This window comes from Oncorhynchus nerka, linkage group LG6, assembly GCF_034236695.1.
Source record: "Oncorhynchus nerka isolate Pitt River linkage group LG6, Oner_Uvic_2.0, whole genome shotgun sequence".
Classification (NCBI taxonomy): domain Eukaryota; kingdom Metazoa; phylum Chordata; class Actinopteri; order Salmoniformes; family Salmonidae; genus Oncorhynchus; species Oncorhynchus nerka.
Genome location: NC_088401.1, coordinates 77,047,398 through 77,065,337, shown reverse-complemented (window position 1 = coordinate 77,065,337; position 17,940 = coordinate 77,047,398). Strand labels below are relative to the sequence as shown.

The 17,940-nt window shown below is 42.7% G+C and overlaps 1 protein-coding gene across 1 annotated transcript in view; it reads right to left on the bottom strand.

The window, feature by feature from the left end:
- LOC115128128 (clathrin interactor 1-like) overlaps nucleotides 1-17,940 on the bottom strand; it is a 75,470-nt gene that overhangs the window by 39,303 nt on the left and 18,227 nt on the right. The window contains exon 6 of the mRNA XM_065019881.1: nucleotides 7,597-7,801. Coding sequence (XP_064875953.1) covers nucleotides 7,597-7,801 — 205 coding nt within the window. The remainder of the gene's footprint in view (nucleotides 1-7,596; nucleotides 7,802-17,940) is intronic.

Below are 17,940 nucleotides of genomic sequence, written 5' to 3'. Positions count from 1 at the left end.
ACAGAGGGTATCTAACATACTGTAATATGATGAGAATGACAGAGGGTAGCTCTCTAACATACTGTAATATGATGAGAAGGACAGAGGGTAGCTCTAACATACTGTAATATGATGAGAATGACAGAGGGTAGCTCTCTAACATACTGTAATATGAATGAATATGATGAGAATGACAGAGGGTAGCTCTCTAACATACTGTAATATGATGAGAATGACAGAGGGTAGCTCTCTAACATACTGTAATATGATATGAGGAGAACAGAGGGTAGCTCTAACATACTGTAATATGATATGAGGACAGAATGTAGCTCTCTAATGTACTGTAATATGATATGAGGAGGACAGAGGGTAGCTCTCTAACATACTGTAATATGATATGAGAATGACAGAGGGTAGCTCTCTAACATACTGTAATATGATGAGAAGGACAGAGACAACATACTGTAATATGAAATGGGACAGAGGTAGCTCTCTAACAATAACTGTAATATGATATGAGGAGGACAGAGGGTAGCTCTAACATACTGTAATATGATATGAGGAGGACAGAGGGTAGCTCTCTAACATACTGTAATATGATATGAGGACAGAGGGTAGCTCTCTAAATATGATACTGTAATATGAATATGATGAGGAGGACAGAGGGTAGCTCTCTAACATACTGTAATATGATATGAGGAGGACAGAGGGTAGCTCTCTAATGTACTGTAATATGATATGAGGAGGACAGAGGGTAGCTCTCTAACATACTGTAATATGATATGAGGAGGACAGAGGGTAGCTCTAACATACTGTAATATGATATGAGGACAGAGGGTAGCTCTCTAACATACTGTAATATGATATGAGGAGGACAGAGGGTAGCTCTCTAACATACTGTAATATGATATGAGGAGGACAGAGGGTAGCTCTCTAACATACTGTAATATGATATGAGGAGGACAGAGGGTAGCTCTCTAATGTACTGTAATATGATATGAGGAGGACAGAGGGTAGCTCTCTAACATACTGTAATATGATATGAGGAGGACAGAGGGTAGCTCTAACATACTGTAATATGATATGAGGAGGACAGAGGGTAGCTCTCTAACATAATGTAATGTAAAATGTAACATACTGTAATATGAAATGAGGAGGACAGAGGGTAGCTCTAACATACTGTAATATGATATGAGGAGGACAGAGGGTAGCTCTAACATACTGTAATATGAAATGAGGAGGTCAGAGGGTAGCTCTCTAACATACTGTAATATGAAATGAGGACAGAGGGTAGCTCTAACATACTGTAATATGAAATGAGGAGGACAGAGGGTAGCTCTCTAACATACTGTAATATGATATGAGGAGGACAGAGGGTAGCTCTAACATACTGTAATATGATGAGAATGACAGAGGGTAGCTCTCTAACATACTGTAATATGATGAGAAGGACAGAGGGTAGCTCTCTAACATACTGTAATATGATGAGAATGACAGAGGGTAGCTCTAACATACTGTAATATTATATGAGGAGGACAGAGGGTAGCTCTCTAACATACTGTAATATGATATGAGGAGGACAGAGGGTAGCTCTCTAACATACTGTAATATGATATGAGGAGGACAGAGGGTAGCTCTAACATACTGTAATATGATATGAGGAGGACAGAGGGTAGCTCTCTAACATAATGTAATAAAACTGTAATGTAAGGACAGAGGGTACTGTAATATGAAATGAGGAGGACAGAGGGTAGCTCTAACATACTGTAATATGAAATGAGGAGGTCAGAGGGTAGCTCTCTAACATACTGTAATATGAAATGAGGACAGAGGGTAGCTCTAACATACTGTAATATGAAATGAGGAGGACAGAGGGTAGCTCTCTAACATACTGTAATATGATATGAGGAGGACAGATGGTAGCTCTCTAAAATACTGTAATATGATGAGAATGACAGAGGGTAGCTCTCTAACATACTGTAATATGATATGAGGAGGACAGAGGGTAGCTCTAACATACTGTAATATGATATGAGGAGGACAGAGGGTAGCTCTAACATACTGTAATATGATGAGAATGACAGAGGGTAGCTCTCTAACATACTGTAATATGATGAGAAGGACAGAGGGTAGCTCTCTAACATACTGTAATATGATGAGAATGACAGAGGGTAGCTCTAACATACTGTAATATGATATGAGGAGGACAGAGGGTAGCTCTCTAACATACTGTAATATGATATGAGGAGGACAGATGGTAGCTCTCTAAAATACTGTAATATGATATGAGGAGGACAGAGGGTAGCTCTCTAACATACTGTAATATGATGAGAATGACAGAGGGTAGCTCTCTAACATACTGTAATATGATATGAGGAGGACAGAGGGTAGCTCTAACATACTGTAATATGATATGAGAATGACAGAGGGTAGCTCTCTAACATACTGTAATATGATGAGAAGGACAGAGGGTAGCTCTCTAACATACTGTAATATGATGAGAATGACAGAGGGTACCTCTCTAACATACTGTAATATGATGAGAATGACAGAGGGTAGCTCTAACATACTGTAATATTATATGAGGACAGAGGGTAGCTCTCTAACATACTGTAATATGATATGAAGAGGACAGAGGGTAGCTCTCTAACATACTGTAATATGATATGAGGAGGACAGAGGGTAGCTCTAACTAAATATGATGAGAATGACAGAGGGTGCAGAGGTAACATACTGTAATATGATGAGAATGACAGAGGGTAGCTCTCTAACATACTGTAATATGATATGAGGAGAACAGAGGGTAGGTCTAACGTACTGTAATATGATATGAGGAGGACAGAATGTAGCTCTCTAATGTACTGTAATATGATATGAGGAGGACAGAGGGTAGCTCTCTAACATACTGTAATATGATGGATCTCTAACATACTGAGAATGACAGAGGGTAGCTCTCTAACATACTGTAATATGATATGAGGAGGACAGAGGGTAGCTCTCTAACATACTGTAATATGATATGAGGGAGGACAGAGGGTAGCTCTAACATACTGTAATATGATATGAGGAGGACAGAGGGTAGCTCTCTAAGATACTGTAATATGATATGAGGAGGACAGAGGGTAGCTCTAACATACTGTAATATGATATGAGGAGGACAGAGGGTAGCTCTCTAACATACTGTAATATGATATGAGGAGGACAGAGGGTAGCTCTCTAACATAATGTAATGTAAAATGTAACATACTGTAATATGAAATGAGGAGGACAGAGGGTAGCTCTAACATACTGTAATATGATATGAGGAGGACAGAGGGTAGCTCTCTAATGTACTGTAATATGATATGAGGAGGACAGAGGGTAGCTCTCTAACATACTGTAATATGATATGAGGAGGACAGAGGGTAGCTCTCTAATGTACTGTAATATGATATGAGGAGGACAGAGGGTAGCTCTCTAACATACTGTAATATGATATGAGGACAGAGGGTAGCTCTAACATACTGTAATATGATATGAGGACAGAGGGTAGCTCTCTAACATACTGTAATATGATATGAGGAGGACAGAGGGTAGCTCTCTAACATACTGTAATATGATATGAGGACAGAGGGTAGCTCTCTAATGTACTGTAATATGATATGAGGAGGACAGAGGGTAGCTCTCTAACATACTGTAATATGATATGAGGAGGACAGAGGGTAGCTCTAACATACTGTAATATGATATGAGGAGGACAGAGGGTAGCTCTCTAACATACTGTAATATGATATGAGGAGGACAGAGGGTAGCTCTCTAACATAATGTAATGTCAAATGTAACATACTGTAATATGAAATGAGGAGGACAGAGGGTAGCTCTAACATACTGTAATATGATATGAGGAGGACAGAGGGTAGCTCTAACATACTGTAATATGAAATGAGGAGGTCAGAGGGTAGCTCTCTAACATACTGTAATATGAAATGAGGACAGAGGGTAGCTCTAACATACTGTAATATGAAATGAGGAGGACAGAGGGTAGCTCTCTAACATACTGTAATATGATATGAGGAGGACAGAGGGTAGCTCTCTAACATACTGTAATATGATATGAGGAGGACAGAGGGTAGCTCTCTAACATACTGTAATATGATGAGAATGACAGAGGGTAGCTCTCTAACATACTGTAATATGATATGAGGAGGACAGAGGGTAGCTCTAACATACTGTAATATGATATGAGGAGGACAGAGGGTAGCTCTAACATACTGTAATATGATATGAGGAGGACAGAGGGTAGCTCTCTAACATACTGTAATATGATATGAGGAGGACAGAGGGTAGCTCTCTAACATACTGTAATATGATATGAGGAGGACAGAGGGTAGCTCTCTAACATACTGTAATATGATATGAGGAGGACAGAGGGTAGCTCTCTAACATACTGTAATATGATATGAGGAGGACAGAGGGTAGCTCTCAACATAATGTAATATGTAAATGTAACAGAGGGTAGCTCTCTAACATACTGTAATATGAAATGAGGAGGACAGAGGGTAGCTCTCTAACATACTGTAATATGATATGAGGAGGACAGAGGGTAGCTCTAACATACTGTAATATGAAATGAGGAGAGACAGAGGGTAGCTCTCTAACATACTGTAATATGAAATGAATATGAAATGGAGGACAGAGGGTAGCTCTAACATACTGTAATATGATATGAGGAGGACAGAGGGTAGCTCTCTAACATACTGTAATATGATATGAGGAGGACAGAGGGTAGCTCTCTAACATACTGTAATATGATATGAGGAGCTCTCTAACATACTGTAATATGATGAGAATGACAGAGGGTAGCTCTCTAACATACTGTAATATGATATGAGGAGGACAGAGGGTAGCTCTAACATACTGTAATATGATATGAGGACAGAGGGTAGCTCTAACATACTGTAATATGATAGAATGACAGAGGGTAGCTCTCTAACATACTGTAATATGATGAGAGGACAGAGGGTAGCTCTCTAACATACTGTAATATGATGAGAATGACAGAGGGTAGCTCTCTAACATACTGTAATATGATATGAGGAGGACAGAGGGTAGCTCTAACATACTGTAATATGATATGAGGACAGAATGAGGGTAGCTCTCTAACATACTGTAGTAATATGATATGAGGAGGACAGAGGGTAGCTCTCTAACATACTGTAATATGATGAGAATGACAGAGGGGACAGAGGTAGCTCTAACATACTGTAATATGATGAGAGGACAGAGGGTAGCTCTCTAACATACTGTAATATGATATGAGGAGGACAGAGGGTAGCTCTCTAATGTACTGTAATATGATATGAGGAGGACAGAGGGTAGCTCTCTAACATACTGTAATATGATATGAGGAGGACAGAGGGTAGCTCTAACATACTGTAATACTGTAATATGATATGAGGAGGACAGAGGGTAGCTCTCTAACATACTGTAATATGAATGAGGAGGACAGAGGGTAGCTCTAACATACTGTAATATGAAATGAGGAGGACAGAGGGTAGCTCTAACATACTGTAATATGATATGAGGAGGACAGAGGGTAGCTCTAACATACTGTAATATGAAATGCTCTAACATACTGTAATATGAAATGAGGACAGAGGGTAGCTCTAACATACTGTAATATGAAATGAGGAGGACAGAGGGTAGCTCTAACATACTGTAATATGATATGAGGAGGACAGAGGGTAGCTCTCTAACATACTGTAATATGATATGAGGACAGAGGGTAGCTCTCTAACATACTGTAATATGATATGAGGAGGACAGAGGGTACTGTAATATGATATGAGGAGGACAGAGGGTAGCTCTCTAACATACTGTAATATGATATGAGGAGGACAGAGGGTAGCTCTAACATACTGTAATATGATATGAGGAGGACAGAGGGTAGCTCTAACATACTGTAATATGATGAGAATGACAGAGGGTAGCTCTCTAACATACTGTAATATGATGAGAAGGACAGAGGGTAGCTCTCTAACATACTGTAATATGATGAGAATGACAGAGGGTAGCTCTCTAACATACTGTAATATGATATGAGGAGAACAGAGGGTAGCTCTAACATACTGTAATATGATATGAGAGGACAGAGGTAGCTCTCTAACATACTGTAATATGAATATGATATGAGAATGACAGAGGGTAGCTCTCTAACATACTGTAATATGATATGAAGGACAGAGGGTAGCTCTAACATACTGTAATATGATATGAGGAGGACAGAGGGTAGCTCTCTAACATACTGTAATATGATATGAGGAGGACAGAGGGTAGCTCTCTAACATACTGTAATATGATATGATGAGGAGGACAGAGGGTAGCTCTCTAACATACTGTAATATGATATGAGGAGGACAGAGGGTAGCTCTCTAACATACTGTAATATGATATGAGGAGGACAGAGGGTAGCTCTCTAACATACTGTAATATGATATGAGGAGGACAGAGGGTAGCTCTCTAACGTACTGTAATATGATATGAGGAGGACAGAGGGTAGCTCTCTAACATACTGTAATATGATATGAGGAGGACAGAGGGTAGCTCTAACATACTGTAATATGATATGAGGAGGACAGAGGGTAGCTCTAACATACTGTAATATGATATGAGGACAGAGGGTAGCTCTAACATACTGTAATATGATATGAGGAGGACAGAGGGTAGCTCTCTAACATACTGTTTTATGATATGAGGAGGACAGAGGGTAGCTCTCTAATGTACTGTAATATGATATGAGGAGGACAGAGGGTAGCTCTCTAACATACTGTAATATGATATGAGGAGGACAGAGGGTAGCTCTCTAACATACTGTAATATGATATGAGGAGGACAGAGGGTAGCTCTCTAATGTACTGTAATATGATATGAGGAGGACAGAGGGTAGCTCTCTAACATACTGTAATATGATATGAGGAGGACAGAGGGTAGCTCTAACATACTGTAATATGATGAGAAGGACAGAGGGTAGCTCTCTAACATGCTGTAATGTGATGAGGAGGACAGAGGGCAGCTCCAACTTCTCCCTGTACCTCAGTTTGTAAGGCTCTACCTCCCACTCTCTATTTGAGTTATTAATACATTTCCTTCGTCTTTCTTGCAAACTCAACCAGGGGAACTGTTCTCTCTCTCCTAACCTGAATCTGTCTGGTGAGTCATCCCTCTCCTAACCTGAATCTGTCTGGTGAGTCATCCCTCTCCTAACCTGAATCTGTCTGGTGAGTCATCCCTCTCCTAACCTGAATCTGTCTGGTGAGTCATCCCTCTCCTAACCTGAATCTGTCTGGTGAGTCATCCCTCTCCTAACCTGAATCTGTCTGGTGAGTCATCCCTCTCCTAACCTGAATCTGTCTGGTGAGTCATCCCTCTCCTAACCTGAATCTGTCTGGTGAGTCATCCCTCTCCTAACCTGAATTTGTCTGGTGAGTCATCCCTCTCCTAACCTGAATCTGTCTGGTGAGTCATCCCTCTCCTAACCTGAATCTGTCTGGTGAGTCATCCCTCTCCTAACCTGAATCTGTCTGGAGAGTCATCCCTCTCCTAACCTGAATCTGTCTGGTGAGTCATCTCTCTCCTTACCTGAATCTGTCTGGTGAGTCATCTCTGCTCTGCTTCTTGAACTTGTTGATGGTGTCGTCGATGGTGCTGCCAATCTTATCACTGATCTCCCCCAGTTTGTCACTGAAGGGAAACTGGCCTTGGTCTCTCTTCCAGTCCTCATCCCACTTCCCTCTGCTGCTTCCCTCGTTACCACCAGAGCTGCTAGAATCATACCTGTCACTCGCTGGAGAGGGAGAGAGAGATGGGGAAGAGAGAGAGAGAGAGACGGGAGGGAGAGAGAGAAGAGAGAAGAGGGGGGAGAGAGAAGAGGGGAGAGAGATGTATATCAATGAATTGGCGAGGGCACTAGAAGTCTACAGCACCCGACCTCAAACTACTAAAATCTGAAGTCAAATGTCTACTATTGATTTGGTGCTTCCGTCCCCAACCAAGGAGGACCTACAGCAGCACTTAGGTTTGCTGTACAGACCTGGGCCCTGACAGTAAATCTCAGTAAGACAAAAACAATGGTGTTCCAAAAAAAGGTCCAGTCGCCAGGACCACAAATACAAATTCCATCTAGACACCGTTGCCCTAGAGCACACAAAAAAACTATACATACCTCGGCCTAAACATCAGCGCCACAGGTAACTTCCACAAAGCTGTGAATGATCTGAGAGACAAGGCAAGAAGGGCATTCTATGCCATCAAAAGGAACATAAAATTCAACATACCAATTAGGATCTGGCAAAAAAATACTTGAATCAGTCATAGAGCCCATTGCCCTTTATGGTTGTGAGGTCTGGGGTCCGTTCACCAGCCAAGAATTCAATGTAAAACACCAAATAATACGCACAGAGCAGAATTAGGCCGATACCCGCTAATTATCAAAATCCATAAAAGAGCTGTTAAATTTTACAACCACCTAAAAGGAAGCCATTGCCAAACCTTCCATAACAAAGCCATCACCTACAGAGAAATACACCTGGAGAAGAGTCCCCTAAGCAAGCTGGTCCTGGAGCTCTGTTCACAAACACACCCCACAGAGCCCCAGGACAGCAACACAATTAGACCCAACCAAATCATGAGAAAACAAAAAGATAATTACTTGACACATTGGAAAGAAATTACAAAAAAACAAGAGCAAACTAGAATGATATTTGGCCCTAAACAGAGAGTACACAGTGGCAGAATACCTGACCACTGTGACTGACCCAAACTTAAGGAGCTTTAACTATATACAGACGAGAGGTCGGCCGATTATGATTTGTCAACACCGATACCGATTATTGCAGGACCAAAAAAGCCGATACCGATTAAAATCGGCCAATTTTTTTTCTTTATTTGTAATAATGACAATTACAACAATACTGCTGAATGAGCTTTTTTTTCTTTTTTTTTTTGAATTTTACCCCTTTTTCTCCCCAATTTTGTGGTATCCAATTGTTGTAGTAGCTACTATCTTGTCTCATCGCTACAACTCCCGTACGGGCTCGGGAGAGACGAAGGTTGAAAGTCGCACAGAGCAGATACACAACCCAACCAAGCCGCACTGCTTCTTAACACAGTGCGCATCCAACCCGGAAGCCAGCCGCACCAATGCGCCGGAGGAAACACCGTGCACCTGGCCACAGGAGTCGCTGGTGCGCGATGAGACAAGGACACCCCTACCGACCAAGCCCTCCTTAACCCGGGCGACGCTATGCCAATTGTGCGTCGCCCCACGGACCTCCCGGTCGTGGCCGGTTACGACAGATCCTGGGCGCGAACCCAGGGACTCTGATGGCACAGCTGGCGCTGCAGTACAGCGCCCTTAACCACTGCGCCACCCGGGAGGCCCCTGAACACTTATTTTAACTCAATATAATACATCAATAAAATCAATTTAGCCTCAAGTAAATAATGAAACATGTTCAATTTGGTTTAAATAATGCAAAAACAAAGTGTTGGAGAAGAAAGTAAAAGTGCAATATGTGCTATGTAAGAAAGCTAACGTTTCAGTTCCTTGCTCAGAACATGAGAACATATGAAAGCTGGTGGTTCCTTTTAACATGAGTATTCAATATTCCCAGGTAAGAAGTTTTAAGTTGTAGTTATTATAGGAATTATAGGATTATTTCCCTCTATACCATTTGTATTTCATTAACCTTTGACTATTGGATGTTCTTATAGGCAATTTAGTATTGACAGTGTAACAGTATAGCTTCCGTCCCTCTCCTCGCTCCTCCCTGGGCTCGAACCAGCAACACAACGACAACAGCCACCATCGAAGCAGCATTACCCATGCAGAGCAAGGGGAACAACTACTAGCAGGCTCAGGGCGAGTGACGTTTGAAACGCTATTAGCGTGCGCTAACTAGCTAGCCATTTCACATCGGTTACACCAGCCTCATCACAGGAGTTGATAGGCTTGAAATCATAAACAGTGCAATGCTTGACGCACAAAGAAGAGCTGCTGGCAAAACGCCCGAAAGTGCTGTTTGAATTAATGTTTACGCACCTGCTTCTGCCTACCACCGCTCAGTCAGATACTTAGATACTTGTATGCTTGTATGCAGTCAGATTATATGCAACGCAGGACACGCTAGATAATATCTAGTAATATCAACCATGTGCAGTTAACTAGTGATTATGATTGATTGTTTTTTTATAAGATAAGTTTAATGCTAGCTAGCAACTTACCTTGGCTTACTGCATTTGCGTAACAGGCAGCCTCCTTGTGGAGTGCAACGAGAGAGAGGCGGGTCGTTATTGCGTTGGACTAGTTAACTGTAAGTTTGCAAGATGGGGTCCCCCGAGCTGACAAGGTGAAAATCTGTCGTTCTGCCCCTGAAAAGGTAGTTTAACCCACCGTTCCTAGGCCGTCATTGAAAATAAGAATGTGTTCTTAACTGACTTGCCTAGTTAAATAAAAGGTATACAAATAAAAATACATTTAAAAAATTTTTACGGCAAATCGGCGCACAAAAATACAGATTTCCGATTGTTATGAAAACTTGAAATCGGCCCTAATTAAAATCGGCCATTCCGATTAAATCGGTCGACCTCTAGTACAGACTCAGTGAGCATAGCCTTGCTATTGAGAAAGGCCGTCGTAGGCAGACCTGGCTCTCAAGAGAAGACAGGCTATGTGCATACTGCCCACAAAATGAGGTGGAAACTAAGCTGCACTTCCTAACCTCTTGACCAATGTATGACCATATTAGAGACACACATTTCCCTCAGATCCACAAAGAATTCGAACACAAATCCAATTTTGACAAACTCCTATATCTCCTGGGTGAAATACCACAGTGTGCCATCACAGCAGCAAGATTTGTGATCTGTTGCCACGAGAAAAGGGCAACCAGTGAACAAACACTATTGTAAATAGAACCCATATTTCTGTTGACTTATTTTCCCTTTTGTACTATTTGCATATCATTATAACACATATAAAATGTCTTTATCCTTTTGGAAGTGTAATGTTTACAGTCATTTTTTATTATCTACTTCACTTGCTTTGGCAATGTACACATGTTTCCCATGCCGAGAGAGAGAGGCCGAGAGGCCGAGAGAGAGAGGCCGAGAGAGAGAGAGAGAGGCCGAGAGAGAGAGGGGCCGAGAGAGAGAGGGGCCGAGAGAGAGAGGGGCCGAGAGAGAGGGGCCGAGAGAGAGACCGAGAGAGAGAGGGGCCGAGAGAGAGGCCGAGAGAGAGGCCGAGAGAGAGAGACCGAGAGAGAGAGAGACCGAGAGAGAGAGAGACCGAGAGAGAGAGAGACCGAGAGAGAGAGAGACCGAGAGAGAGAGAGACCGAGAGAGAGAGAGACCGACCGAGAGAGAGAGACCGAGAGAGAGAGAGACCGAGAGAGAGAGGCGAGAGAGAGAGAGGCCGAGAGAGAGAGAGAGAGACCGAGAGAGAGAGAGAGAGAGAGAGAGAGAGAGAGGGCCGAGAGAGAGAGAGAGAGAGAGAGAGAGGCCGAGAGAGAGAGACCCGAGAGAGACCGAGAGAGAGAGAGACCGAGAGAGAGAGAGAGAGAGAGAGACCGAGAGAGAGAGAGACCGAGAGAGAGAGACCGAGAGAGAGTGACGAGAGAGAGAGTGACCGAGAGAGAGAGACCGAGAGAGAGACCGAGAGAGAGAGAGACCGAGAGAGAGACCGAGAGAGAGACCGAGAGAGAGACCGAGAGAGACACCGAGAGAGAGAGAGAGAGAGAGGCAGAGAGAGAGAGGCCGAGAGAGAGAGAGAGAGAGACCGAGAGAGAGAGAGAGAGAGAGAGAGACCGAGAGAGACCCGAGAGAGAGAGAGAGAGACCGAGAGAGAGAGACCGAGAGAGAGAGAGAGAGAGACCCGAGAGAGAGAGAGAGAGACCGAGAGAGAGAGAGACCGAGAGAGAGAGAGAGAGAGACCGAGAGAGAGAGAGACCGAGAGAGAGAGAGAGACAGAGAGAGAGCGAGAGACCGAGAGAGAGACCGAGAGAGAGAGACACCGAGAGAGAGAGAGAGAGAGAGAGAGAGAGACCGAGAGAGAGAGAGAGAGAGAGAGAGAGAGAGAGAGAGAGAGAGAGACCGAGAGAGAGAGACCGAGAGAGAGAGAGAGAGAGAGACCGAGAGAGAGAGAGAGACCGAGAGAGAGAGACCGAGAGAGAGAGAGAGAGAGAGAGAGAGAGAGAGAGAGACCGAGAGAGAGAGACCGAGAGAGAGACCGAGAGAGAGAGACCGAGAGAGAGAGAGAGAGAGAGAGAGACCGAGAGAGAGACCGAGAGAGAGACCGAGAGAGACCGAGAGAGAGACCGAGAGAGAGAGAGAGACCGAGAGAGAGAGAGACCGAGAGAGAGACAGAGACCGAGAGAGAGACAGAGACCGAGAGAGAGACAGAGACCGAGAGAGAGAGAGAGAGACAGAGACCGAGAGAGAGAGAGAGAGACAGAGACCGAGAGAGACCGAGAGAGAGACCGAGAGACCGAGAGAGAGACCGAGAGACCGAGAGACCGAGAGAGACAGAGAGAGACAGAGAGAGACAGAGAGAGACAGAGAGAGAGAGAGAGACACCGAGAGAGAGAGAGAGAGAGAGAGAGAGAGAGAGAGAGAGAGAGAGAGACCGAGAGAGAGAGACCGAGAGAGAGAGAGAGAGACCGAGAGAGAGAGTCATTGTGTCCTCTGCATCTAGAGAACATGTCCACCAGCTTGGTACAACACAAGCAGAACCTGAGACCAGCATGGCCTCCACCACACAGCCTGATGACACTGCACCAGCCTACCAGTCTGCTCCAGCCCAGGTCAACCTACCAGCCTCTCAGTCTGCTCCAGCCCAGGTCAACCTACCAGCCTCTCAGTCTGCTCCAGCCCAGGTCAACCTACCAACGTCTCAGTCTGCTCCAGCCCAGGCCAGAATACCAGCCTCCCAGTCTGCTCCAGCCCAGGTCAACCTACCAGCCTCCCAGCCTCCCAGTCTGCTCCACCCAGACAATCACCCACAACTGCAATACTAATTGATTCAAATGGGAAGTTCTTAGTCCAGGAAAGATTATTCCCTAGACACCAGGTGTATAAATTCTGGTGTCCTACAACTGAGAGTGCAATGCAGCTACTCAGTCAGACCAGGATTGACACCCCTGACAACATCATCATCCACACTGGCACAAACGACCTTCATGCCAAAGGTGAAAATGTGTCTGGGGCAGTGAGAAGAGTGGCAGAACGGGCACAGGCTATGTTCCCAACAACCAATATAGTTGTGTCCACCCTCCTACCAAGAAAAGACTTCCCAGGAAAGTTGATTGACAAAATAAATCAACAGATCACTGTGGACTGTGCCTCACTGCTCAACGTCAGAACGGCTCACCACCCCACTCTGACATGTCAACACTTATATGATAATATACATCTTGATCAGGACAGTATCAGAACCTTTGCCAAGGACCTAAAAGATGCAACACTTGGCAGGGACCCACACACCCATCACCCCAGCAACAAAGGTCCCCCGCCCCACCTTCTGAAACAACAGTACCTCCACCATCCCGAGGAGAAAAGAGCCAGACATGTCTTATTACAGCACAGCTCTACTAGACCAGGCCCAACACAGCACATATTTACCAGACCAGACCCGCCTCAGGACAGCACAACTAGACCCGTCCCATCACAACACAGCTCTACTAGACCCGGCCCAGACCACATCTCTACTAGACCCGCCCATCACAACACAGCTCTACAGACCTACAGCTCTACTAGACCCGGCCCATCACAACACATCTCTACTAGACCCGTCCCATCACAACACAGCTCTACTAGACCTGGCCCATCACAACACAGCTCTAGACCCGGCCCATCACAACACAGCTCTACTAGACCTGGCCCATCACAACACAGCTCTACTAGACCCATCACAACACAGCTCTACTAGACCCGGCCCATCACAACACAGCTCTACTAGACCTGGCCCATCACAACACAGCTCTACTAGACCCGGCCCATCACAACACAGCTCTACTAGACCCACAACACAGCTCTACTAGACCTGGCCCATCACAACACAGCCCATCACAACACAGCTCTACTAGACCCGGCCCATCACAACACAGCTCTACTAGACCCGGCCCATCACAACACAGCTCTACTAGACCTGGCCCATCACACAACACAGCTCTACTAGACCCGGCCCATCACAACATAGCTCTACTAGACCCAGCCCATCACAACACAGCTCTGACCACTACTCCAGGGTCGGTCAGAACACTGCCCTTCAGGGAAGTAGACCACATGATGCAGTCCACACCATGTATCAGTCAGATCGTCAGCCTACATATGCTGAGGTAACCTCTGGCAGAAGACCCCTAGAACAATCAGAGATAGGAGAGGTGCGCCAACTACTGCAACTAATATGCAGACTACTGAGCTAGACAGTCCCTTTAATTCACACACGGGCACGCACACACACACACACACACACAAACACACAGGGTTGCAGATTGCATTGTACTTATTTTATGTGCAATCTTATTCCATTCTTATTAATTTGTTTACAAATATTCCTAAATGTATTGACACCGGTATTATAATTATTGTTATATGTAATGGTGTGTGTGTGTGTGCGCGTGTGTGTGTATGTATGTATGTGTGTATATGTGTATGTGCATGTATGTATATATATGTATGTGTGTGTATGTATATTGTATGTATGTGTGTGTGTATATATATATGTATGTATATATATATATATGTGTGTGTGTGTATATATGTGTGTGTGTATATATATATATATATATATATATTTTTTTCTCTTTTTTTTCCCGATGTACTTTACTCAAACCAGTGAATATCACTTATTATAAATGAGATCATTAACTATCAGCTCTTGGAATATCCAGGGCCTATACTCTTCACATTTTGGTTATAAAACAACAAATCCAGAATTGATTAAAAACATCAAGGGACAGGACATCATAATCCTACTGGAAACATGGTGTCGTGGAGACATAGATACTCAGTGTCCCTCAGGCTATAGAGAAAGTTTACTACCATCAATCAAACATAAAAATGTTAAACGGGGCCGAGACTCAGGTGGAATCATCATTTGGCATAAGCAGGACTTAGCACTGAATGAAATGAAAAAAGGTACCACTCACATTTGGCTAAAACTTAACAAAGGTACAATCTATTGTGACAATGATGTATACATATGTGCAGCTTATGCTCCTCCTTCAGATTCATCATATTATGATGATCAGTTTTTTGACAATCTCCAGACAGAAATCATTACATTTCAGGCGCAGGGTAAAGTGCTTCTTTGTGGAGATTTCAATGCAAGAACAGGTTCTGAGCCTGACTACACTGATGCGGGAGGTAACCACCACATATTTGGACACCCCTCCTTGTACAGTAGCCCTATTATAAATAATAGAAACAGTCCTGACCAAATACTGAACAAAAATGGAAAAGAGTTAGTACATCTCTGTCGAGCCTTAGGCCTGTACATGCTTAATGGTAGAATCAGAGGGGACTCTTTAGGTCAGTTTACTTACTGCTCAGCTCTTGGGATAAGTGTAGTCGATTATGCCATCACTGACATTGACCCCTCCTCCATTAGTGCATTCACTGTCAGACCACAGACACCATTGTCAGATCACAGTCAGATCAACGTGTTTCTGAAGAAATTAACCGGCAATATTCATTCAAAAAAACAGCCCAATAAACTTTACAACATAAACCAATCATACAGATGGGCTCCAAACAGTGCAGACATTCATTGAAACATTGAACTCAAATGAAATGATGAACTCTATACAGTTTTTCAATAACTCACAGTACCAAAACAATAAAGATGGTGTCAATTCAGCTACCCAAAACATCAATTGCATATTCCAAAAAGCAGCATCGAAAGCAAATTTGAGAAAACCAAAGCAATGCAACATCAGAAGCAAAAATCAAAATGTTTCTGACAAATGGTTTGATAATGAATGTAAAACAATTAGAAAACACCTAAGACAAATGTCAAACAAAAAACATAAGCAGCAAAACAACCCAGAGCTACGATATGAATACTTTGAAACTCTGAAACACTATAAACAAACACTGAAATGCAAGAAATTGAATTATACCAACAAGACACTTGATGAAATTGAAAACGCAATTGACCAAAATCAGTTCTGGGACATGTGGAACAATTTAAGCACAACAAAGCCACAAGAATTAGTCATACAAGATGTAGGAATTTGGAAAACTTATTTTGATAATCTATACAAAAACATCCCACAAAACGACTTACAACAGAACCAATTAGAAATTAAAGAAAAATTGAACATCCTTGAATCAGTCATTAAAAACAACCAAAATCCATTAGATTACCCAATAACCCAACAAGAACTAAATGAAAAGCTAAAATCTATTAAATCAAAAAAGGCTTGTGGTGTAGACAACATCAGAAATGAAATGCTGAAAAACAGCACACCTGAGTTGCAAAATGCTGTGCTTAAATTGTTCAACATGGTTTTAACTTCTGGCTGCTTCCCTGATGTCTGGAACCAGGGCTCATCTCCCCTATCCACAAAAGTGGAGACAAATCAGACCCCAATAATTACAGGGGAATTTGCGTCAACAGTAACTTGGGAAAGATTTTCTGTAGCATTTTGAATTCAAGAATTCAAACCTTTCTTCAAGAAAAAATGTAATAAGTAAATGTCAAATTGGCTTTCTTCCTAACCATCGCACTACTGACCATATATACACCTTACACACACTAATTAATAAACATGTCCACCAAAAAAAAAGAGGGCAAAATCTTTGCTTGCTTTATTGACTTTAAAAAAGCATTTGATTCGATTTGGCACGAAGGGCTATTCTACAAAATTCTACAAAGTGGGCTTGGTGGTAAGGTGTATGACTTAATAAAATGTATGTACACAGAAAACAAGTGTGCAATAAAAATCAAAAACCAAAGAACAGAATTTTTTCACAATGTCGAGGTGTGAGACAAGGCTGCAATTTGAGTCCAAATCTTTTCAACATTTATATCAATGAATTAGCAGACATGTTGGACCAATCTCCAGCCCCAGGACTCACACTATTTGACACAGAGGTGAAATACCTGCTATATGCTGATGACTTGGTACTTCTATCACCAACCAAAGAAGGTCTTCAACAAAACATTAATATTCTGGAGCAATATTGCCATAATTGGGCCCTGGCAGTAAATTTCCAAAAACTAAAATCATGATTTTCCCAAAAAAAAACGACATGTCAGAAACACAAATGTAAATTCACCCTGAACAACACCTTAATTGAACACACAAAAATTACACCTACCTTGGTCTGACCATATCTGCATCGGGAAACTTTAATATGGCAGTGAATGCACTCAAAGAAAAAGCCCGCAGAGCAATGTATGCAATAAAAATGAAATTATTCAAAATCAACATCCCAATTAAAATTTGGACTAAAATATTTGACAGTGTAATCCTACCAATAGCACTTTATGGAAGTGAGGTTTGGGGGCCGCTCAATAAACTGGATTTTAAAATGTGGGACAAACATCCAATTGAAGCCCTACATGCAGAATTCTGTCGGAAAATCCTACAAGTCCAGAGAAATACACCAACTAATGCATGTAGGGCAGAATTGGGCCGTTTTCCAGTAATAATGAAGATACAGAAAAGATCATCAAAATTTTGGCTACATCTAAATTCAAGTCCAAATTCGAGTCTGCAATTTAAAGCACTTCAAACCCAAGAGCTGAGCCCAGGAACGAGCCCTCTCAGTCAGCTGGTGTTGGACCTCACCAACCAAGCAGACACCAGCACTGCTTCAAAAGAAAGATTTCCAATAAGCAAAATCATGAACCAATCAAAGGAATCATATTTACAATACTGGAAAAACGAAACAAAATCCCAAAGCCGACTAAATTGCTAT